Source organism: Eutrigla gurnardus, assembly GCF_963514095.1.
Source record: "Eutrigla gurnardus genome assembly, chromosome: 4".
In the NCBI taxonomy this organism is placed as follows: Eukaryota; Metazoa; Chordata; class Actinopteri; order Perciformes; family Triglidae; genus Eutrigla; species Eutrigla gurnardus.
In genome coordinates, this window is record NC_139918.1 from 30,900,813 (window position 1) to 30,921,783 (window position 20,971).

The 20,971-nt window shown below is 42.3% G+C and overlaps 2 protein-coding genes across 2 annotated transcripts in view; both read left to right on the top strand.

The window, feature by feature from the left end:
- Nucleotides 1-8,073: 8,073 nt before the first annotated feature.
- LOC311011806 (multidrug and toxin extrusion protein 1-like) lies at nucleotides 8,074-12,782 on the top strand (the record flags this gene model as incomplete). Its single annotated transcript, XM_084006938.1, has 15 exons — nucleotides 8,074-8,160; nucleotides 8,566-8,640; nucleotides 8,730-8,878; nucleotides 9,104-9,146; nucleotides 9,244-9,288; nucleotides 9,366-9,463; nucleotides 9,647-9,744; nucleotides 9,859-10,040; nucleotides 10,245-10,353; nucleotides 10,962-10,965; nucleotides 11,200-11,269; nucleotides 11,716-11,848; nucleotides 11,932-12,026; nucleotides 12,391-12,445; nucleotides 12,544-12,782. 15 exons carry the CDS (start codon nucleotides 8,074-8,076, stop codon nucleotides 12,780-12,782), a joined length of 1,482 nt encoding a protein of 493 aa, XP_083863064.1.
- Nucleotides 12,783-14,434: 1,652 nt separating this feature from the next.
- ece2a (endothelin converting enzyme 2a) overlaps nucleotides 14,435-20,971 on the top strand; it is a 49,842-nt gene continuing 43,305 nt past the window's right edge. Inside the window, exons 1-2 of the mRNA XM_084007008.1 lie at nucleotides 14,435-14,581; nucleotides 16,307-16,471. Of these exons, the coding sequence (XP_083863134.1) occupies nucleotides 16,312-16,471 (160 nt within the window). The 5' untranslated portion in view covers nucleotides 14,435-14,581; nucleotides 16,307-16,311. The remainder of the gene's footprint in view (nucleotides 14,582-16,306; nucleotides 16,472-20,971) is intronic.

Genomic DNA, 20,971 nt, shown 5'->3' on the forward strand with positions numbered 1-20,971 from the left:
CAAAAACCGTATGCCCTTCCGGGGTCAAACAACAGAGGTAACCCAAATGACGTCCCCTTTATACCTGTACCCGCAATACGGCAGCACCACTCAGTGGTCAACACAGACATTACAACATAAATGGAAAACAGGAAAATGGCTCTTACACTCCGGCCCCTAAATGTAAGCGATGGATGGAGCTAACAATTAAACCAAAACAAACAAAGAGCCATTAATACCCATCATGCATTACTGCATTATCATCAGATATCTTGAGCTGCGTTTAACAGACACAATTTGGTCACTGGTCTTACCACAGTGTTAAACTTCGTCTTAAGACGAACGGACCATACAAACTCGTTTTTGTCGGGAAAGGTCTCGACAACTCGTCCGAGCAGCAAGGAGCCACGAGGGGCAGCCGAATCCATGACTATGACAATGTCTCCTGGCACAAAGTTTCTTTTTTCTCTGTTCCATTTTTGCCATTCTTGCAGCAGAGGGAGGTACTCCTGAACCCACCGTTTCCAGAACAGATCAGATATATACTGAACCTGTCTCCACCTTCTCTTTGCATACAGGTCTTGTTTCACAAACAGCCCAGGTGGTAATGCAGGTTTGCCTTTCAGGAGGAGGATATGGTTTGGTGTGAGAGGTTCAAGATCATTGGCATCCTCGGACAGCTGGGTGATGGGCCGGTCATTTACTATGGCCTCAACTTCACAGAGAACCGTGTGGAGGCCGTCGTCGTCCAATTGCTGCTGGTGCAATACAGATTTGAGAACACACCTTATTGTACGAATCATGCGCTCCCAAATTCCGCCAAAATGAGATGCCCCTGGAGGATTGAATTTCCAGTCCACTCCTGCTGGAATGAGAGATCTTTGAATCTGGTCATGATTAAGTGCAGCGTGAGCCTCCTTCAGTTCTCTATTTGCTCCAACGAAATTGGTACCATTGTCGGATAGCATATGAGAAACTTGGCCTCTTCTACTTAAGAAGCGCCGCAAAGCATTAATGCACGCATCAGTATCCAGCGAGTTTGCAACCTCCAGGTGCAAAGCTCTACTTGCCAAACAGGTAAAAATCACCCCGTAGCGTTTACAGAGGCTTCTTCCTCTCTTCACCTCGATAGGTCCAAAAAAGTCTACACCAACACTTGTGAAAGGAGGTAGGTCAGGCAAAGTCCTTTCTAGTCCTTTTTTTGTTCACCTGCTCTTGCAGCGTGGAGTCTGCACGTCCAACAATCATTTATAACCTTTCTTATTGCTGAAGGAGCCTTTGTGATCCAGTATTTACTCCTGAGTTTGGATAGATAGATGGGTGACATGGCGGCGTGTTCAGACGCAGCGGCTAGGAGCTATCACAACCAGCATAGCTTTTGCACTCTATTGGTGGTATTGGGCATCATTTTGCACGTTCTTGGGGCAGTGGCACTGCAATACAGCCACTCTGAACTCCTGCAAATAAACACTGGAGTACACCATCTGCCAGCCGAGTACTACATCCCTCCTGAGATCATCGGACCACCTCCCGAGGACCCCGCAGCAGCAAGCCGGTGAAGGAGGCGCTGTGAGCGGCGGCAGAAGAGAGGCAAGCGGGCTGGCGTGTGGGCTGGGCTGAAGGCTAACCCATTCAAACCACCGCTCCCTACCATCTTCCTCTCCAATGCCCGGTCGCTCCGCGGAAAGATGGATGAGATACGGCTACACATGGCGGCAAAGAGGATTATCTACAACTGTTGCTGCATGATTTTCACAGAAACCTGGCTGGGCAGCACCTCTCCGGACGCTGCTATCGAGCTAGCGGGACGCACCGCCTACAGAGCCCATCTATACTAACAACTCTTGGTGCACTAACGTGACCGTAGTGAGTAAACTGTGCAGTCCGGAGGTAGAACTCATGTTGCTAAAATGCAGACCGTTTTACTTACCGAGGGAGTTCACTGCTGTTTACATATGTGCTGTTTACATTCCACCAGATGCTTATGCCAAGCTAGCGCTAGCACAGGTCCACGACAGCATAAACGACAGCTTAGTAGCTCACCCGGACAGTGTTTTTATAGCAGCTGGGGATTTTAACCATGCTGACTTGAAAACAGTTCTTCACAAATTCCATTGTAATGTGAAATGTGCTACTAGGGGAAACAAAACGCTGGACCAAGTGTATACTAATATAGCAGATGCATACAAGGATACAGGATACTACTCATGTAGCTGATCATGGTAAGGCTTGATTCACGAATACAGTTGGGTAGACTAGTCTTTTAGTCCAGTGATTCCCAAACCTTTTCAAAAGGTCAAAGGTTAAATTTGAGGAGTCCCGACATGATTCATTGAGTAGTAGCTAATCTTTTTTTAAATAAAACATAAAATGATTGTAATTATAATAACAAACATTATTTAGAGTTGGTGAAAAGGAAGTGATGCAATAGTTGGATGGGAACCATTTTTATTGGTGGAAGTGGGACAGGCATAGTGGTATCACCAGATTTTACTTTAATTTATGTATGAAATCACAGAAAAGAGAAAATAAGAAAAAAAAAGAAAAGTCAGGTGTAAGAAGGAACAGGTTAAACATGTAGACAAACCAAAACATCCATCAATCAACCTGACTGAAAAGGAGGCTGTTTTGGAGATTTCCAATAGAGTAATAGCATTCTTCTTGCTCCGAGTGTTGTAAAGGAAATTATATTCCCATATCCACATTAAAGCAAGCAAGCAGTGGGCGTGTCTGCAGCCATTAACTGCACATCAAATATTTTGTCTTAATATCTGCATAAATATTTGAAACTAGAAAATTCCCCCGCAGGAGATTTTGAAAGGGCCATGGGGGTTACTGCCGGAGTGTATATACATTACGATGAGATTCTTCGAGATTTCAAACGAGACGGAGATGTTTTAGAGGCAAATACAAAGACTGCTTGCTGAAAAACTGTCCCTGAAAGGAACGCGCATCAGCAGTTTTGCATGAATTTACCTCCAAAATGGCTCTGTCTCGTAAAGTTACATTATTATCACATAGCGTGGTGAATGTGCAGGTCACAACTTGTCCACAAAAGCGTTTTGGAGTTGTTGGATTATGTATTTGATGAGTTTGATAAGTTTGATACATGTCACCGAGCTCAGCTGTCACTCAAGTACTCAGTACTACTGAGACTCAAGTACTGAGTACTACCAAGTACTACTGAGACTCAAGTACTGAGAACTACTAGGTACTATGTACTGTCAAACAGTTGAGTGTGAAGCATGTCACCGAGCTCAGCTGTCACTCAAGTACTCTGTACTACCGAGTACTACTGATGCTCAAGTACTGAGAACTACTAGGTACTATGTACTATGTACTACTTGGTACTACTTCGCACTCAACTGTTTGCCAGTACATGTCACCGAGCTCAGCTGTCACTCAAGTACTACCGAGTACTATCGAGTACTACGGAGTACTACTGAGTACTACTGAGTACTATTGTCAAACAGTTGAGTGCTTCGCACTCAACTGTTTGCCAGTGCATGTCACCGAGCTCGGCTGTCACTCAAGTACTCTGTACTACCGAGTACTACTTAGGCTCAAGTACTGAGAACTACTAGGTACTATGTATTGCTTGAAAAACTACAACTCCCACTGGCTGCTCCTGTCGGCCAATCAGAGCGCACCTGCTATCACTTCTGAGTGAGACAGAGAGAGATAGATAGACATGTGTCTCCATTTTAAAGTTTAAAACGAGTTTCTAGGTGAAAGTATGCCTGAGCAGAAGATGTTTGACAAAAAAAACTACATTTCCCACTGACTGCTCCTTCCTGTCCACCAATCAGAGCACACCTGCTGTTAGTTCTCAAGATCAGAGCCCCAGAGTGCCGTCACCATAGCAACGGCCCTCGGCGTGTGTGTATGACTGCCTTCAAGCCTCTCTCTGCCTCTCTCGATCTCTCCATTCCGGCTTCGCGGAGGGTCCGAACAAAAGCTTGCCACGCTCACAGCGAAACTCTTATCGCCAAAATGTTCGCACCGTTAGCGCCACAAGACTCTGCTGAAGACAATGATTACTTCTATTTTTTCCTAGTGTCAGAAATGTGGATGCTAGGGCGAGTTAGAAATGGACCTGGTTTCAGGTTTCTTTGAAAATCTGCTTCTCGATTTGCATTGCAGTCGATTGGGAGAAAAACCTACGTGGCCACGCTTAGAGGTTGCTAGTTCAAATTCTGTAAATCTCACAGAGTTTTTGACCACATTGTGAGAGATAGGACAAGTTTGTCTACAAAATTGGAAAATATCATGTGTGTAGAGGGAAAATTGTGGCCGGGAGGACTTTGGAAAGGAAAAAAATCTGAAGTATTTCGAGGAGCCCTCACACTCTAAGCGATGCTGTCACCCACTCTAGCCCAGAAGGTTCCGCGCAATACCCACCCATTATAATCTCATGATTTCTCCCAATACGATCATGGTCATTGAACAGTGATTGATCAGAAACTATATGACCTATTGAAATGTGGATTGACACACCAAGACACAAGACTTGTGTATACGTTTTAGAGTTTAAATGGAGTTTCTAGGTGAAAGTATGCCTGAGCAGCAGACGTTTGAAAAATTTCAGTGCTCTTTTTTTTTCGCCCGTCCCATTCATTTCAATGGGAAAATTTTGGTGATTTTTCGCGACTTATGTCGCGAAAAATTCGTGTTCGGCTAAGAAAAGTAATAGCACGCCGATCCCGATCGAACCGCACGTTTTGATATATAATTTGTCCTACAACTCTTAAAGCTGTAGGAGTTTTAGGCAATCGAAATTCGGAGGCAAAATAATAATAAGTAGGAAAAAATCCTCTGAATAACAATAGTGCTCGGGGCTTAGCTGTAGGGGCCAGTGCCCTAATGAAGCCAATCTCAAATAGGGACAGCAGAAAAAGTTTCTCCCACTTCGGATCATCCCTCATGCACTCCTTTGGCATTTTTTATTTGGTGATACTTTTGACTGTGTTACAGCTTATGGCATGAATTTTTGCAAGAACTTTTCTTTTTCGTTATATTTTTGAAATCCAATGGGTTTTTTCACATGTCTTTTATACTCTATCATGCATTTTGCACCCTCTGGACACCTTTGTGGCAAAAAAAAGCCACGCACTTACAAACTGCTATAAAATCATTATACATCAATATTTTTTTCTACTTTTTTTTCATAAATCTCTTCAAGAAACTTCCACCTTGCTCAAAACTACCAAATATTCAATCATTTTCAGAATTTTAACCCTTTAAATGCCAGTTTGATTTTTTTCATTTTTAACGCAAAAAAAAACAAAACACAAAAACTGTTTGGTGGATGGCTTTGGTGCAGATTAGAGGCTTGGATATGTCAAAGATTAGCAACAAAATTGATTTGATTGCATTAGATTAGTATTTTTTCTGTAGTACCAGATCTCCAGTACTAATGTGGTTTGAATGGAAGTCAATGGGGCATTACTGGCCACGAAGGTGTCCAGAGGGAGTATCTGGTACTACAGAAAAAAATACTAATGCAATCAAATCAATTTTGTTGCTAATCTTTGACATATCCAAGCCTCTAATCCCCACCAAAGCCCCATCCACCTCCTATTTATTACATGGAAAATAACACATTTTTTGTGGGGGTTTTTTGCATTAAAAAATTAAAATAATTAAACTGAAAAAAATATTTTTCTTTTTTTTGCCACGAAGGTGTCGAGTGCGTAGTAAATTTGAGGAGGGCAGGAGATGTGGGAAAGAATTATGTGCGAGATGAGGAAAGCTATGAAATATGTTGCCCTCATAGAAATCTTTAAAGTGCTTGAGTGTTATATTGTATACAAGTTTGTAAATGAGTGGTTGTTCTAAGGGAACTGACTTATTTCACAAAACTGTGGAGCCCGTTCATTCAAACGGAGACTCCAAAGTGCCTTAATTGTGGTATCTGGGATTAGGTGCCCCAACAGGCTTCTCCAGATTCTAGATCTAGGTCAGAGAGTCGCACTGATGTATGATGAGTGTGTTGTTTGACTAGTATTGTGAGTATGCAGTGATAAGGCATAATTAAGCATTTAAAGGAATGATCTGAATTCTAAATTAACTGCTGTGAGAGTTGAGCACTCCTGCAGAGGTGGGCCCTTCATGGTTCCTCCCATGTCAGAGGCTCACTCAGACTTCAGAGATAAACCATCAGAGAGAAGCGCTGCTTGTGATTTCCAGAGTTACTTGTGATACAATGTGGCTGAAATGCATCAAGGATTGGTTCCCGTTGGACTTCAAAAAGGAAACAATTCAAATGGTCAAACTAGCAGGACCTGTGGTAAGTATGATATACAACAGGACAAATGATACTTCATGTCCTGTGATGATTGTTGTGTTTGTTGTTGTCTTCCTCGTTGATCAAAGTGGGCTCCTAAACTTTGGATACAGCCTGAGGCGTGTACTATGAAGCGAGTTCAACATACCCAGAGTATCTTTCAGTTATCCAGCTTAAGTAACCCTAACAAAGGCAGAGATAAGCGGTCACACAACGCTGGTTATCAACTTGGTCAGCCCAGGGTTTCTCTTTCAAGCTATGAGCGCGTGCACATAAAGGCGGGGTTTGCAGCATTTGACCAATCACAAACATGGATCAGTCTACGGGCAGCGGAGCGGCATATTTCACATACGAGGAGCGAACCATAATCTTACAGAAATTCGAAGAAGTAAAACATATAATACAGTAAAAAGCAACAGTTTCATCTGTAACATGCAGGAACTGTTTGGATGCATGAGTTGTATAGTATTAATAGTTGTATAATAGGACTGCCCCATCATAAGAGCACTAGTAGATCTGACTGATTAAAAGGCCTTATTAAGTGCGCTGATAGCTCAGTGGTAGTCACTGCCCCATGTACCGAAACTCCCTGCTGTGGTCCTGGGCTCGAATCCGCCCTGCAGCATTCTTTTATATCATCTCGTCAATCGCTCTCTCGCCCTTTTAACTCTCACGCTGTCCTCCCGCAATAAAAGGCCAAGAAATAACAGATGTGGATGTGTTGCTGAGATGTATTTTTATGGCGTGGTGTATGACAATATCAGCCTCATTCTTTCAGCTGCAATCCCGGTGGTGTAAAACGGACTTGGGAGCAAATAAAATAAATATAAAAACATAATTTAAAGTGGTCGGTAGGCTGTACGCTGACACAGAAAAGTAATTTGCTCCGAGGAGAATCTGGATGACTCTTATAAAATATCGTCAGGGAAAGATCCACGCACCAAGAGAGCTGATTGGTCAGTAGGCGGTGTTTTTCTCCACATTGATCTCTTATCAGGAACATAACCTTATCAGGAGCAGGTTAGCTCTGCAGCGTAAGTTACCATGGCGATCTACCCCGGTAAGAAGTGAACCAGCTTCATAGGATGGAAAACCCAGAGTTAACCCTTAAGTTACCTCGCTAAGCACAAATCCTGTTTCCTAGTACAGGCCTCTGGTCATAGTTTCAGAAATACAGACCTTTTGAAATTACATAATCATATAATGTAACGATGGCTTTGGAAACATTTTAATCTCAACAATGTTCCTCACTTTCCGACAAATTAAATATAATAACATGATGCTATTCACGCTGTTGATGTAGATATTCTAAAAATCATCTTTGCGTATTCCTGATACAAACAGAGCAAAGTTTGCAGTAGGGATGTTAATAATCAACCGTTTAAAAACTGTGCTAATCAAACAGTTAACAGAAATGTAAAACATTTTAAAAAGCCGAATAAACTGAGAGGAGCAGCTTAATATTTAACGGATAATAGCTTGTTTTAAACATTGAGGTAGTCACACATAGGTAAGTGAAGATCGTAAGTGAAGCTCAAAGTGGCCATCAGTGACGACAAAGGCTCATCCAAAAATGGGCAAAGAGGTGGAGTGTTGATGGAGCTCAGGTGGGCTCAATGAAGCCTGGTTGCAGTAATACGCCCACCTAGTTCAAAGCTGGTAAGCTAGCTCAGGCTAAGAAGCTAGGCTGTAAGCTACTCTGTGTTGCTAGCTGTGCCCATTTACTTAGTAAAAGGTCAAATAAGCAAATACTTACACAAACTATTTAATGACATGTTTTTATTTTACTTTAGATCCTTTGGCTGTTTATGGTCTATCTAATCAACTTTGTCAGCACGGCGTTCTGCGGTCATCTGGGGAAAACTGAGCTAGCAGGTGTGGCGTTAGCAACAGCGGTGAGAAAACAAAACTTGCAGCAGCTTGTTTTCAGCCTTTTTCAGTCACTCTGATCGAAAAGTGGTATGTAAGTAGGCTGCTAAATAACTGTAACAGTGCATTGTACTTTATATTGTCATTATAGGTTTTAAAAATCTTAATCTGAAACATAACTTTGTCACTAAGAGCAACTACCCGATGCTGTAAATGCAGTGTCATTTTTAAATGTAGAGTAAAAAGAAAATTGAAATGTGAAGGTAGCATTAAATGAAAATAAAGTAAAGCCAATAACTGCTATCACAGCATGATTTAAATGAATGGTGACATCGTTTTTGTGTGTGTGTGTGTGTGTGTGTGTGTGTGTGTGTGTGTGTGTGTGTGTGTGTGTGTGTGTGTGTGTGTGTGTCTGTGTATGTGTGTTTTGGATGCAGATGATCAGTGTGTGTGGTTCTTCAGTTGGACTTGGTTTGGCGTCGGCCTTTGATACCCTCATATCTCAGGTACAATTCATTCTTTCCATCCAGCATGGTTGTTGCTGTTCTGCACTAACATTTTTTTTGTTCTGTTTATCTGCATTCTCTCTGCATAGACGTATGGGAGTGGAAACCTAAAGCTTGTGGGAGTCATTCTTCAGAGAGGGACTTTGATTCTGCTCCTGGCCTGCTTCCCCTGCTGGGCCATCCTCATTAACACAGAGAACCTACTACTCGCTGTCAAACAAAGCCCAGAAGTTGCACGGTCAGCATTCATTCAGCAGTAAAAGAACATGCAACACACTGTTGCTACCAGTCACATATTCATGACACTGAGGACCAAAGTTTTGAACATTCTATCAGAAACAAACTGTCTTGAAAATGGGACTAGATGGATTATAGTCTAAACGTTACAATGATCCAAGGGTTTGTGAACGTGAGTTTGATTCAGTTCCACCTATCATACGTACTTCTGTATGTTTGCTCTCAGATTCTCCCAGCTGTATGTAAAGTTCTACATGCCTTCTCTGCCAGTGAGTTCAGTCTATACTAAGACACAACATCCCCATCCTTTTCTATTTGTTGGTATTTTTGACTCTTATTTACTCCTGTTCGCTGTCTTGTGTGCAGGCTGCTTTCATGTACGAGCTGCTGGGGAAGTATCTACAGAACCAGGTACAGTGCACATCTACAGAAACACAATGATAGCTGGAGAACACAACACTAAGTTCACCATCTCCTTTAATTGGCAGGGTGTCATCTGGCCTCAAGTGATAACTGGGGTCTTTGGAAATGTTGTTAATGCAATCGCCAACTACATCCTCCTCCATGTGCTGGACAAGGGTGTTGCGTAAGTGTGCCCACCACCATAAGAAACTAGAAATAGAGGTAGTCGTCATCATTGTGCGTATAATTAAACCTTGATGGTATTGTCTATAATTACTGTGCAGTAGGTCATGCAATATATTGCAGGTTAGTATCAGTAAGCTGCCTGTTTCCTTTGAACTGTGTTGTGAACTCCTTTGAATTGCAGTGGATCTGCAGCAGCAAATGCTCTAACGCAGTTCACTTTGGCTCTGTCATTGTACATTTACATCTACTATACAGGCTTACACAAGGAAACGTGGTCTGGTGAGTTTTCCCCTATTTTTATTCACAGAAATGTTAACTGCTGATAGGATGGTTGATTTTGAATCCAGTGCAGTGATGGCAGAACTGTAAACACTATTCCACATTTCCCCCTAGGTTGGTCACTGGACTGTCTGCAGGAATGGGGCCAGTTCACCCAGATAGCCATTCCCAGCATGCTCATGTTCTGTCTGGAGATGTGGACTTTTGAAATTGGAGCATTGTTGGCTGGTTGGATCAGTGAGGCTGAGCTGGGAGCTCAGTCAGTTATATATCAGATCGTTGCTTTGATGTTCACAGTAAGTCTGATGGAGTTTATTTACTTGTTCATTCATTTATAAACCATGTTAGAAGATCTGGATCGGTCCTCAGATGTTATATGCCTCTGGCAGCTGCAAATAATCCAAAATTCTAAACTAATTTCCAGGCCGTCCAGATATGTGGTTGAGTTGTACCTTTTCTAAAATGACACGTCCTATTTTGTGTCCCCTTCGACAACACAGTTACCGTTGGGATTTATGGGAGCTGCCAGCGTGCTGGTTGGGAATGCTCTCGGTGCTGGGAACGTTGAACAGGCCACGACATCTGGCAAAACCGCCATCATCTGTACATGTAAGAACAAATGCATCCATGCAGACTTACCTTCCATCTAAAGCTAATGCCCTCATTAGCACCAATAATCCTGCAACAACAAGTAATGGCAGTACCTCATAGAGTAACATGGTACATGATGTATATATTTTATAGAGACACTGATTTTAGACGTGAAGTTGAATACTTGTCATGGGCCTTCTACTGAGCTGTATCATGTCTTCTGAGGCACTGTTAGGAATCTGAGCAAAGATGCGAGGGAGGATCTAGTGTTTCTAGTTGATTCTTTTTCTTCTTTTCTTGTCAGATTCTTAATCTGAGAATTCAAGAATATTCATTATCTAATCTATCAAATTAGATTGTTATGTTTTGTGCCCATCTCTGCATCAATGCATGCCATTCAAACCCCAATGCATAGATATTTATATAGATATTTTATTTCTTTACGGAGATAAATACAAAATCTCTAATGTCGCTTCAGATGTTTAGTCATTTTAAAAATACTTTCCAGATTTGTTTTTAATGCTGACATCTGTGTAATTTCTACATCTCTCTAGTTGCAGTCTCGTGCTTGATTGCAATTATTATTTGCTCATCCAGAAATGTGATTGGTTACATCTTCACAAAAGACAAGTGAGTATGGAGTCTATTTGTACATTTATAAAAATGTGTTTTGAAGAATCTGAAATAACTTTCAAATTGCAAAATCATACCTTGAGGCTGTTTTTTTTAATTTTTTTAAATTAAACCATGGTGAAGGCGGGCTACTTCCAATATTACAAAAAACACAATAAACGTGAAGTTCTCTGTCTTTGTACAAATTATATATTTCAGTTCCTGATTTTAATCTTGGTTTGCATCTTTCAGAGTAATTATTCAGCGGGTTGGTGAAGTCATGATCATATACGGGTTCATGTTTCCTGTAGATGCCCTTACAGTAAGTAGTTTATTATAATAAGAAATTCTCATCATGTCATAGTCAAGCACAGCAGAGAGCCTGATAGCTGTCAAATGCTTTAAAGAGAAACATTATTTATCGTGCCATCAATCATCGGTATAATTGCCCACTGAATATACGTAAACTCAATAGCAAAGTATCGTTCAAGTACCAACTGAGAATGCACTATTTAAATTGTGAGTAGGGAATGGACATATTTACTGTATGAATATAATAATGAAGGTATTCCTCTAATATCATATTCTGAATAATCTCTGATGAGGTTTATAATGATGTCTACAATGTTTTATTGCTTTTAGATTATCATTGTTAAGTGATTTTCTTGTTGTTGTCTTTTTTATGTTGGGACCCCAGGAAGACTAGCTCACCTTTGCGACAGCTAATGGGGATAAACAATTAACAATAGCTGTATTTGATGCGTGCAGGCTGTTGCAGGGGGCATCATACGAGGAGCAGGGAGACAAAAGATCGGAGCCATCTGTAACTTCCTGGGATATTACGCCATCGGCATTCCTCTCGCTGTATGCCTGATGTTTGTTGTCAAAATGGGCATCATGGGTAAGGACAGGAAAGCTCACGGCCATTTCACCTTAAAGTCTTGTTGTGATACACGTCTGATTGTTTTTGCTTCTCTGTTGCAGGACTGTGGTTGGGGATTTGTGTTGGTGTCATTTTACAGGTCACATTCTTTATGATTTACTTATGGAAACTAAATTGGAGGAAAGCTGCTGAAGAGGTGAATGGCTGCGCATTGAAACAGAACGATGAATGACAGATAACTAATCAATGCTGTGTCTGAAGTTTATACACATTGAGGTCCGTTTCTTGTCATAAGGAGTACAATTAGCAAGGATGCCTTGGTAGTGGTTTGCAGCCTTATGTGAAGTAATGATAACAATAATAATGTAGTAATGAGGCCCAAACTTACAAAACCCACCAGTGTGAGTAACCGTTTACACACGTTCCCTGGTCTTTTCTTTCCTCTACAGTCACTAGGAGAAAATGACACTAACATCTGTCTGTGTCCCTGTAGACTAACAATATACAATTTACATTTGACACATGCAGAATAAACAGCTGTCATAAATGTGTCTGAGCAGGCAATGGTGAGAGCAGGAGTCCTGGTCACAGAAAAGACAGAAGAGGAAAACAACGGTATGTAATGTTTTCCTTCCCACTGCATGCCTACAGGGACACGCGTGCTGTGCAGAGTTTGCACACAACTAACTGCATGTGTCTCCCTCTCTGATCAGGACAAGCCAGTACAGCTCAGAGAGTCTGCCAGCTCAGTGTCATTTCACCTCTCACCCCGAGCTGTGAGACTTGTAACTCAGACCTGCAGGTTATTAGTCTTGTCTGTGATGAGACAGCCGTTGCTGCAGAGCCCCGGTCCCCATTGGACTGGCGGCTGGTGGCCCGTCGTGGCCTGGCTGTGCTGATCATGGTTCTCATCCTTGCAGTCGGCTTATTCACCAGTGAATTCCTTCCATGACCAACACCGTACCGCTGGCTGTCTGATTCCATAAGATCCTGCATCATTTTGTAAGACGTCGTTAAAAGTAGGATGCATTAAACGTTCATACTTTTTTTCCTGATTCCGCAATGTAACGTGTTATTTGGAACTGAGGTTCTCATTGTTGCTGCTGATCCCATCGTAGCCAAGGTGACTGCCCACATGGGGGCCTTAACCTGTAACATCCGCTCCAGCCTGAGAAACCTCAGCGTTTTATTTGATCAAAACATGCTCCTATAAACACATCAAAACCCTATCCCGCACCTGCTTCTTCCATCTCAGAAATATTGCTAAACTCAGAACCATGGTATCCCACTCAGAACTCGAACTGGCCGTCCACGCTTTCATCTCATCCAGACTTGATTACTGTAACTCACTGTTTACCTGCCTCAATAAATCATCTCTGGACCGTCCACAACTAATACAAAACGCTGCCGCTAGGCTGCTAACTCGCTCACAGAAGTCCTGCCATATCACTCCTATCCTCCGCGCCCTACATTGGCTCCCCATAGCTTTCAGATTCCAATTTAAAATTCTGGTAACCACCTTCAATGCCCTGCATGGGTCTGCCCCGGCCTACATCTCCGACCTCCTCCAGCCCTACTCCACTAGCCGGTCCCTAAGGTCCTCCGACCAGGGGCTCCTCGCTCTTCCCCGAACCAACCTCAAAACTAAAGGGGACCGAGCCTTTCGTTCGGTGGCCCCCAGACTCTGGAACGCCCTTCCCGCAGACTTGAGAGCCTCTGCGTCGTCTGAAGCTTTCAGGGCGCAGTTAAAAACCTACCTGTTTCGACAGGCCTTTGAACTGCAGGGCAGTTAATTACTGTCGTTGTTTTATTCTTGGCTGCTCTTCATCTTTGTATATACTGTTGTCTTATCATGTTTTGTGAAGCACTTTGTGACTCTGTGCTGTGAAAAGTGCTATATAAATAAAGAATTATTATTATTATTATTATTATTTCTTTGTAATATACAGTTTTCACATCTCCTTGTTTCTGACTATTCATCATTTTTACTCCTTACATTTTAAATCAAGCATCTCTATTCCTTACATTTTCAAAACAGGCTTGTTACTTCAGTTTGAATGCATTTTCCCTTTATAAATATGCCTTTAGATTCAGTTAACTTTGCAAAAAAAAAAACAGTCAGTAGAAATGTCCCTTATAGGGATACTTTTCATTTCTCACTTTATTTTTTGCCTTCAAAGTGATCCTTTTTACATTTCAGAGCCTGTATTTTATTATTTTAATTGTATATTGTTTTATTAATTTTGCCTGCAGATGTATTTTGTTGCACACAGGAGATGCATCTGCAGCACCTCGGCGTACCCGTATAATTCACGTGTATTTCAGCTGGACGGGGCACCGTTTCATTCAAGCTGTAAAAACTACAACACGTGGTTTATTCGCATGCGCATGCACGCGCTGTTTAACAGCAGCAGCAGCAGCAGTTGTCTGTCACCAGATTCGTCACACACAAAAAAACGCCAACACGAGATAAAACCAGATCGTATTATATTTTCCAGGAATCAATCATATCCGTGGCAGTAGATATATATATATATATTTTAAAAACACCAGTAATAGTTCGATGAATGCGTGACGAATCTGATGCCAGCGGCGGACCGCAGCTGTGAGCTAAACACGACGCGTCTCGTTGAAGGGAAACCAGCGAGTTTGGACTCAGCGCCGGAGTTTCCAACGGGTTCCAGAGAGCCGATCTGCCCCCGCGGCGCCGGGTCAACTCCACACAGAACCACGGGGCTCCGCGAGGACGTCGTAAGTAACCCAACTCGTGGTTTTGTTGAAGGGAAACCACGTTGTCGCGGCTACGCGGACGCGGCGCAGCGCTATGTCATCTATAGCCTGCACATAGACGCACACGTTCATGTAACTACGCGCTGTTTACAACAGGTTCTGCTCCTCGACTCTTCTCTAAGGAGATATTACTAGTGGTGGGCAAAGGGAAGCTTCGGAACAGTTCGAAGCGATGTTTCAGTCTGTGTTGAAGCCTTGAAACGAATATGAAACCTGACTCTACAGTGGCTTCTAGTGGCCACTTCTGTGAACTACATGCTCTGGCCAAAGAAAACTCCTAATTATGTGCCACTATGAAATGAGCCGGTCTTAGGTTTCCTTAAGTTAAGTAGAATACAGGTTGAATTAAAGAAACATTAAAAATAAATAAATTACACATTGTTATATGCAATACAATAATCAAAGATTTTTATTCAAAAATAATATTTGTTGAGCTCTTTTTGAGCTGAGTCCGTTTCTTTTTTTGGATAACACTTCCCCTGCTTTGGAAAAATCCTTTCACGGGGTACACTTGTTGCAGGGACACTTAACCATTTCTTAGTCAGTTGGTACAAATTAGGGAAGACAACACGTCGCTCTTGCCAGTATTTCAAAGGATCTGCCCGTCTTGGAATAGCTGTTTCGAAACAGAGGCGTTCCTTCAATCACTGAACTACAGTCACGTGACATGGGCGTTTCAGAACCGCTTTTCGGCACAACGTTTCGAAACGTTTCGATCCGGGACTTCAGAGAGGCGCCGACACGCCCGTTTCGGAAGTCACATCACTAGCTATTACCGTATTATCGATTATATCGATATTCACAGTTAGAATATCTCATTTAGAAACCGCTATCACAAACAGTATTGACTGGATTTAGAAAACAAATGTCAGGTGGTTATAGATGAGAGAAAGTATGATTCAACGCTAACTCAATGAAGTCATCACAGTGTCGCGTTAAAATGTTGCATAGAAACACACAAACCTGACTATCCAATAATAGATAAAGTAACTTTGATGTAAATGTTTCACCACAATCGTGCTGATAACGATAATTTAAATTGATATCAAATTAAGAGCCATATTGGATTTGACATGGGGGTCATTCCGTGTCATTTCATCAAATTTCTGAAAATCTTCCCACCTGACCATCTCAGAATGTCCTGAAAAAATTCAAGTACAGAGACACACTTGTTAATAGGACAAATCCAAAATATTAGGTCTCTACTGTCAATAGTTTTCTCATGAAACATCATTGAATGAAGGGTAGTTTAGACGGTTTTTGGCATCATGCTCTGAAAAGCCATTTTTAAAGAGATAGTTTTCCAGATATTGCTGTTTAAAAATGGCTTTTCAGAGCATGATGCCAAAAACCGTCTAAACTACCCTTCATTCAATGATGTTTCATGAGAAAAGTATTGACAGTAGAGACCTAATATTTTGGATTTGTGCTATTAACAAGTGTGTCTTTGTACTTGAATTTTTTCAGGACATTCTGAGATGGTCAGGTGGGAAGCATTTGATGAAATGACACGGAATGACCCATGGGTCTACATTGCAGTATGTTGTGTTTTCTGGATGGTTATTGGAGCAGAACTATGATTATAAGTTCCTGGATGGTAAATAGAACACAGCCACAATGAAACACTTCATTCTTCTTTTCTGAAATTAATACTATTCTGATGCTGATGTTGTTTCCGTGTCACAGAGAACATGAACTACCTGCCGGACCACAACTCCAGGTACAAAGATGTCGACTACTGGGATGAAAGATACACGACAGAGCAGAGTTACGACTGGCTGGGCTGTTTCTCCAAATTCCAGCACCTTCTGGAGAAACATGTCCAGAAAGACGACTCCATTCTGATGCTTGGTGAGTTTTTTTTTCTTCCCTGATTCGTCTTCACTTCCCAGTAAAACCCTCGTCCTCTCATCTCTACCTGCTGGTGTCCATCACCATTTCGTCATGAGTGTCAGATACCGTTATCTGGGATACTTTTGTTAAATCCCCCATTTGTTTAGAATTGTCCAGTTGGTCCGGTAGAACTAGCCAATGAACTTTACTTACTTTGTAAAAAGTGTGAATATGTCTGACACCTGCGTGGAGACATCCGTCATGTAAAAGGTTGTTAAATTTACTCAGTAGATCTGGGTATTGTCTTATAATTGCCAATATGAGTATTGGTTCACCCAGTTCTTTGTTGGAGGAAAACACAAGAAACTAAACTTTTTCAATGTCTAACACAAGCAGGAAGCTTAAATACATTCAGTCTAAAACTGGCAAAATACTGAAAAGCATTTAGAATTTTGGTCTTTAGTGTGGACACATTTCAGTCTTTTTTTAAAGACTGGATTCTGGCGGCTTTACAGAAAAGCAAAACTTAAATCCTTCAGGCGTTGGTGTTGTTACGTCCCAGTCTAGGGGTCTAGGACACAACACGAAGAGGCCCCATCTTCCCCAAGTCCCAAGTGACCACAAACAAAGTAGTATCAGAATAATAAGAAAATGATTTATTTACAAAATAAAGGTGATGACAAAAATCAGTTAAGTATAAATAAAATGAGCTATAGGCTTCAGGGTGGACCAAGGCCAAAACAACAAACATAACGGTTCCTGTCTAGGAAGTAAATCTTACCTAATAAAACTAAGGGAAAACATAAATGACATAACACTTACCTCCCTAACTAAATGAACAGGAGAAAACGATGTTAACAAAACTGGCAGTCCACCCTTACTGCTCAAAAGAAACAAAACTACTCAAACAAACAAAGACTACTCAACGACAAAGCTTATGCATAAGTGTGGCCGGTTGGGAGAGGAGGAGGATGAGGAAATGCCTGCTGCCCCTCAGCGTCCGCCATCTTGGCTCTTTAAATATCAGGTGGGCTTGAGACACAGCCAATCGAGTGCAAAGCCTGGAACCACTCCACCAATCAGGACACGGGCACGGCACACACCTATTTGCATATAAGATCAGCGGGAGAAATAAAGCAAGCACAGTGCACAAACAACTCACAAAATGACTACAGTCATAACAGTGTGAAAATTCTCCACAAGATGTCACCGTTGCCTTGAAAACCTAGCCAGTTTGCACCCAGCACTACCTGCAGTAACCTGGTTTTTAAATGGCACTGCTGCTCTCTAAAACATGCAACACAAACATTGTGGCTGCAGAACTGTGACTATGTGATGGGAGCTGTGCAAAAACATCAAGCAATTGGCTCGAGAGCCAAAAGCTGGTGGTGACATCGTCAGTGGTACCTTCGAGATTTTATGTTTAAGAATGTAATCCGTTCTGCTGTATGATGAAACACACTTCTAGGTGAGAACATTTACTGACAGCCTCACACCTTTCTATGTGCGTCACAGGCACACCTACAGACTGGTGTCTGATGTATATGTATATATATATATATATAAATAAAGCCTATCTCCTGCGTTACACTGCAGCAGTCAACACCAGGTCAGACCACTTTCTGCACGCTGATTTAAAACCCAAAGGAGAGCCATTATATCGCTTGAGAGCTCTCATCTTGGAGGGCATCTCTCTCTCTCTCTCTCTCTCTCTCTCTCTCTCTCTCTCTCTCTATCCATCTCTCTCGTCTCGCCAAATCATGGGATCGCACATTACTGTCACCAGCACGTGTTGCCATCTTCTTCAACAACTCACATGTGCACAGATAGGTGGCTATAAAGGGAAGCCTACGGAAAAAGATGTGCGAACCCACACGCGTTGTGTGGACATGAAGAGCTCTTAAGAGCACTTAGATATCACCACGCTCAGGACGAAAGGCCTGCCGTCGCCGCCGCCGCACACGTTTCCCCCGCTGGCGTCACAGGGACAATTGTCTCATATGAAACAACACAAGAAGTTACCATCATTGTCGGGGGGGGGCGAGGGTAAAGGAAGACTTGAGGCACCACAGTGCTGTTGATTAGTGGACAAAGGAAGGAGAGATGGAAGGGGAGGTAGATAACTAATCAGGTTTGGGCCACTCGACTGTCTCAGATGGAGGTCATTTCCATTAAGTTAATCTGTACAGCACTGAGAGAGTGATACGAGGGAGGGAGGGATGGGGAGAGCTGCAGCATGTTCCTGCATGCTGATGACCGTTTTAATATCCCTCCATTCATTCATGCATTTCTTTAAATGTGTCTGTTTTCAATCTTGGTCCTCGTTTATCTGTTTAACAGTTTCATACATGTATTTTGCTCTCTCAGCCTCCATGCACCCCCCCCCCCCCCCCATCAATAGACATATATATTAGACATATTGAAGAAAGAGAGAAATTACCTCCTATGTTCTTTGTGATTATTACGTGAAAAGACAAAAATCAAGTATTGTTTGTCTATCGAAGGCCAACATTGAGCCTGTTGAACATGTTTCCTTATCAGGGCATTGTGGTTTATTTTGAGCCGATCCCAAATACTTCTTACTGCTGTTAAATACTCACTAGTTCACCGAAGCTGCAGCGGAAAATACTCCCCAATAAATACGCTATTAATGACCTCCTGTTTGAGTTATGTTTGCTAAACCGTAGAACCCCCAAAAGTGTTTGTCTAATAATAAATGCCTCTCATCTACTGTAGCCGAGTTCGCTCTGTCTCGTCCACTTCCTGGTAACTGGTACCAAAATAGTGTGTGTGTGTGTGTGTGTGTGTGTGTGTGTGTGTGTGTGTGTGTGTGTGTGTGTGTGTGTGTGTGTGTGTGTGTGTGTGTGTGTGTGTGTGTGTGTGTGTGTGTGTGTGTGTGTGTGTGTGTGTGTGTGTGTGTGTGTGTGTGTGTGTGTGTGTGTGTGTGTGTGTGTGGTATTGATCCTTTGGTTTCACATGATTAGCAAGGTGGTTAAATCATCCATAATAGCATTTCCTGTTTAAAAGCTGCCCACTTAGACACCCACATGAACCACAATGACATTAGGTCAGTCTGGTTTCTGCTTCAAAATGACAACAGAACATTTATATCACATAAATACACATAAATATCACAGTGTGATGGCTTGTATGAAACAAAAATGCCACCGGCCCATTCTACTTTTTAGTTGGAACGCCAGCATCGATAATAATGGAATATTATTATTAAAGCTCTTTTATATTTTGAGAACTGACACTGGGTATGTAACGGGTATTGTCCATTAATCAAGAGTAGAACCAGCAGATGAATTGATTCCGTGTTGCTATATGTGTCATCCAGCTTCCCTTTGAATGATAGGAAAAGTATCAGTCCTATATTATGGTGATATCAGACACTCCAGCTAACTTTGTGTATTCCTCATCATTGATGTCATTTCAAGGTTTAAATAAATCTTTGATTGAATAATTCAAATAATTGTATTGCAGCATCATTGCATGCTTAATAGACTTATAGACTATACATTTTACCCTCCCTAAACGTCCTGCATTGCTGCCTCTGTTTAGGTGACATCATTGTCCTGCCACTCTGTGGGTTCCTCCAGCTCACGGTGATGTCATACGCATCGTGTGACATCAGTGTGACTGCTCAGTCAGCTGTTGTGTGACTATGTACGGCCCAGTGCCTTGACTACAATGACATTATGCCTTTTTATAAAGAGCATTACCGCACGCTGCCGACAATGTCGAGTCTTCTCTCTCCGTCGCCTCTTGCACGCTCCATCCTGCTCGCTCATTCCTGACTCCGCCCCCTTCTCTCGCCCTCCAACTCGCCCTTCTCTCACCTCTCACTTCCTCCATTTCAACCTTGGTGCCTCACCTCGCTCTTTCCTTGCCGACCAGTGTCTCTCTTGTGGCTCCCCTTCCTCTTTTGCCTACTTGTATCAAAGACGTCCACCTGTGTGCCAAGAGTCGGTCTGCTATATATAACTGAGGTGTTTACACCAGCGTTGAGATCTGTGGGAGCTGCACTTTTCAGAGAGTCCAACTTGCCGTCGGGGGGCTATTATGTTGGCGTCGGCGTCCCAGCAGAGATGTGCACATTTCTGGAATATCTATCGGCCACTGCTGCAGTTTGACCTATGTTATATTCCAATATATGTGTATGTTGTGTGTGTGTTGTGTGTGTGTGTGTGTGTGTGTGTGTGTGTGTGTGTGTGTGTGTGTGTGTGTGTGTGTGTGTGTGTGTGTGTGTGTGTGTGTGTGTGTGTGTGTGTGTGTGTGTGTGTGTGTGTGTGTGCGCGTGCGTGTGTAATACACATAATTATACTGGAAGAGGGCGAGAACATGTAAGCGTAACGGTGGACTGTTTGCTTGTAAAGCAATGCAGTACACTTCAAACCAGAGGAACATTTAGGCTGAGCAGGAGGATTTGATTTCAGTGTTAACAGGACTATCTTGGACACACACACACACACACACACACACACACACACAAAACCAGAGACACTCGCATGAAAT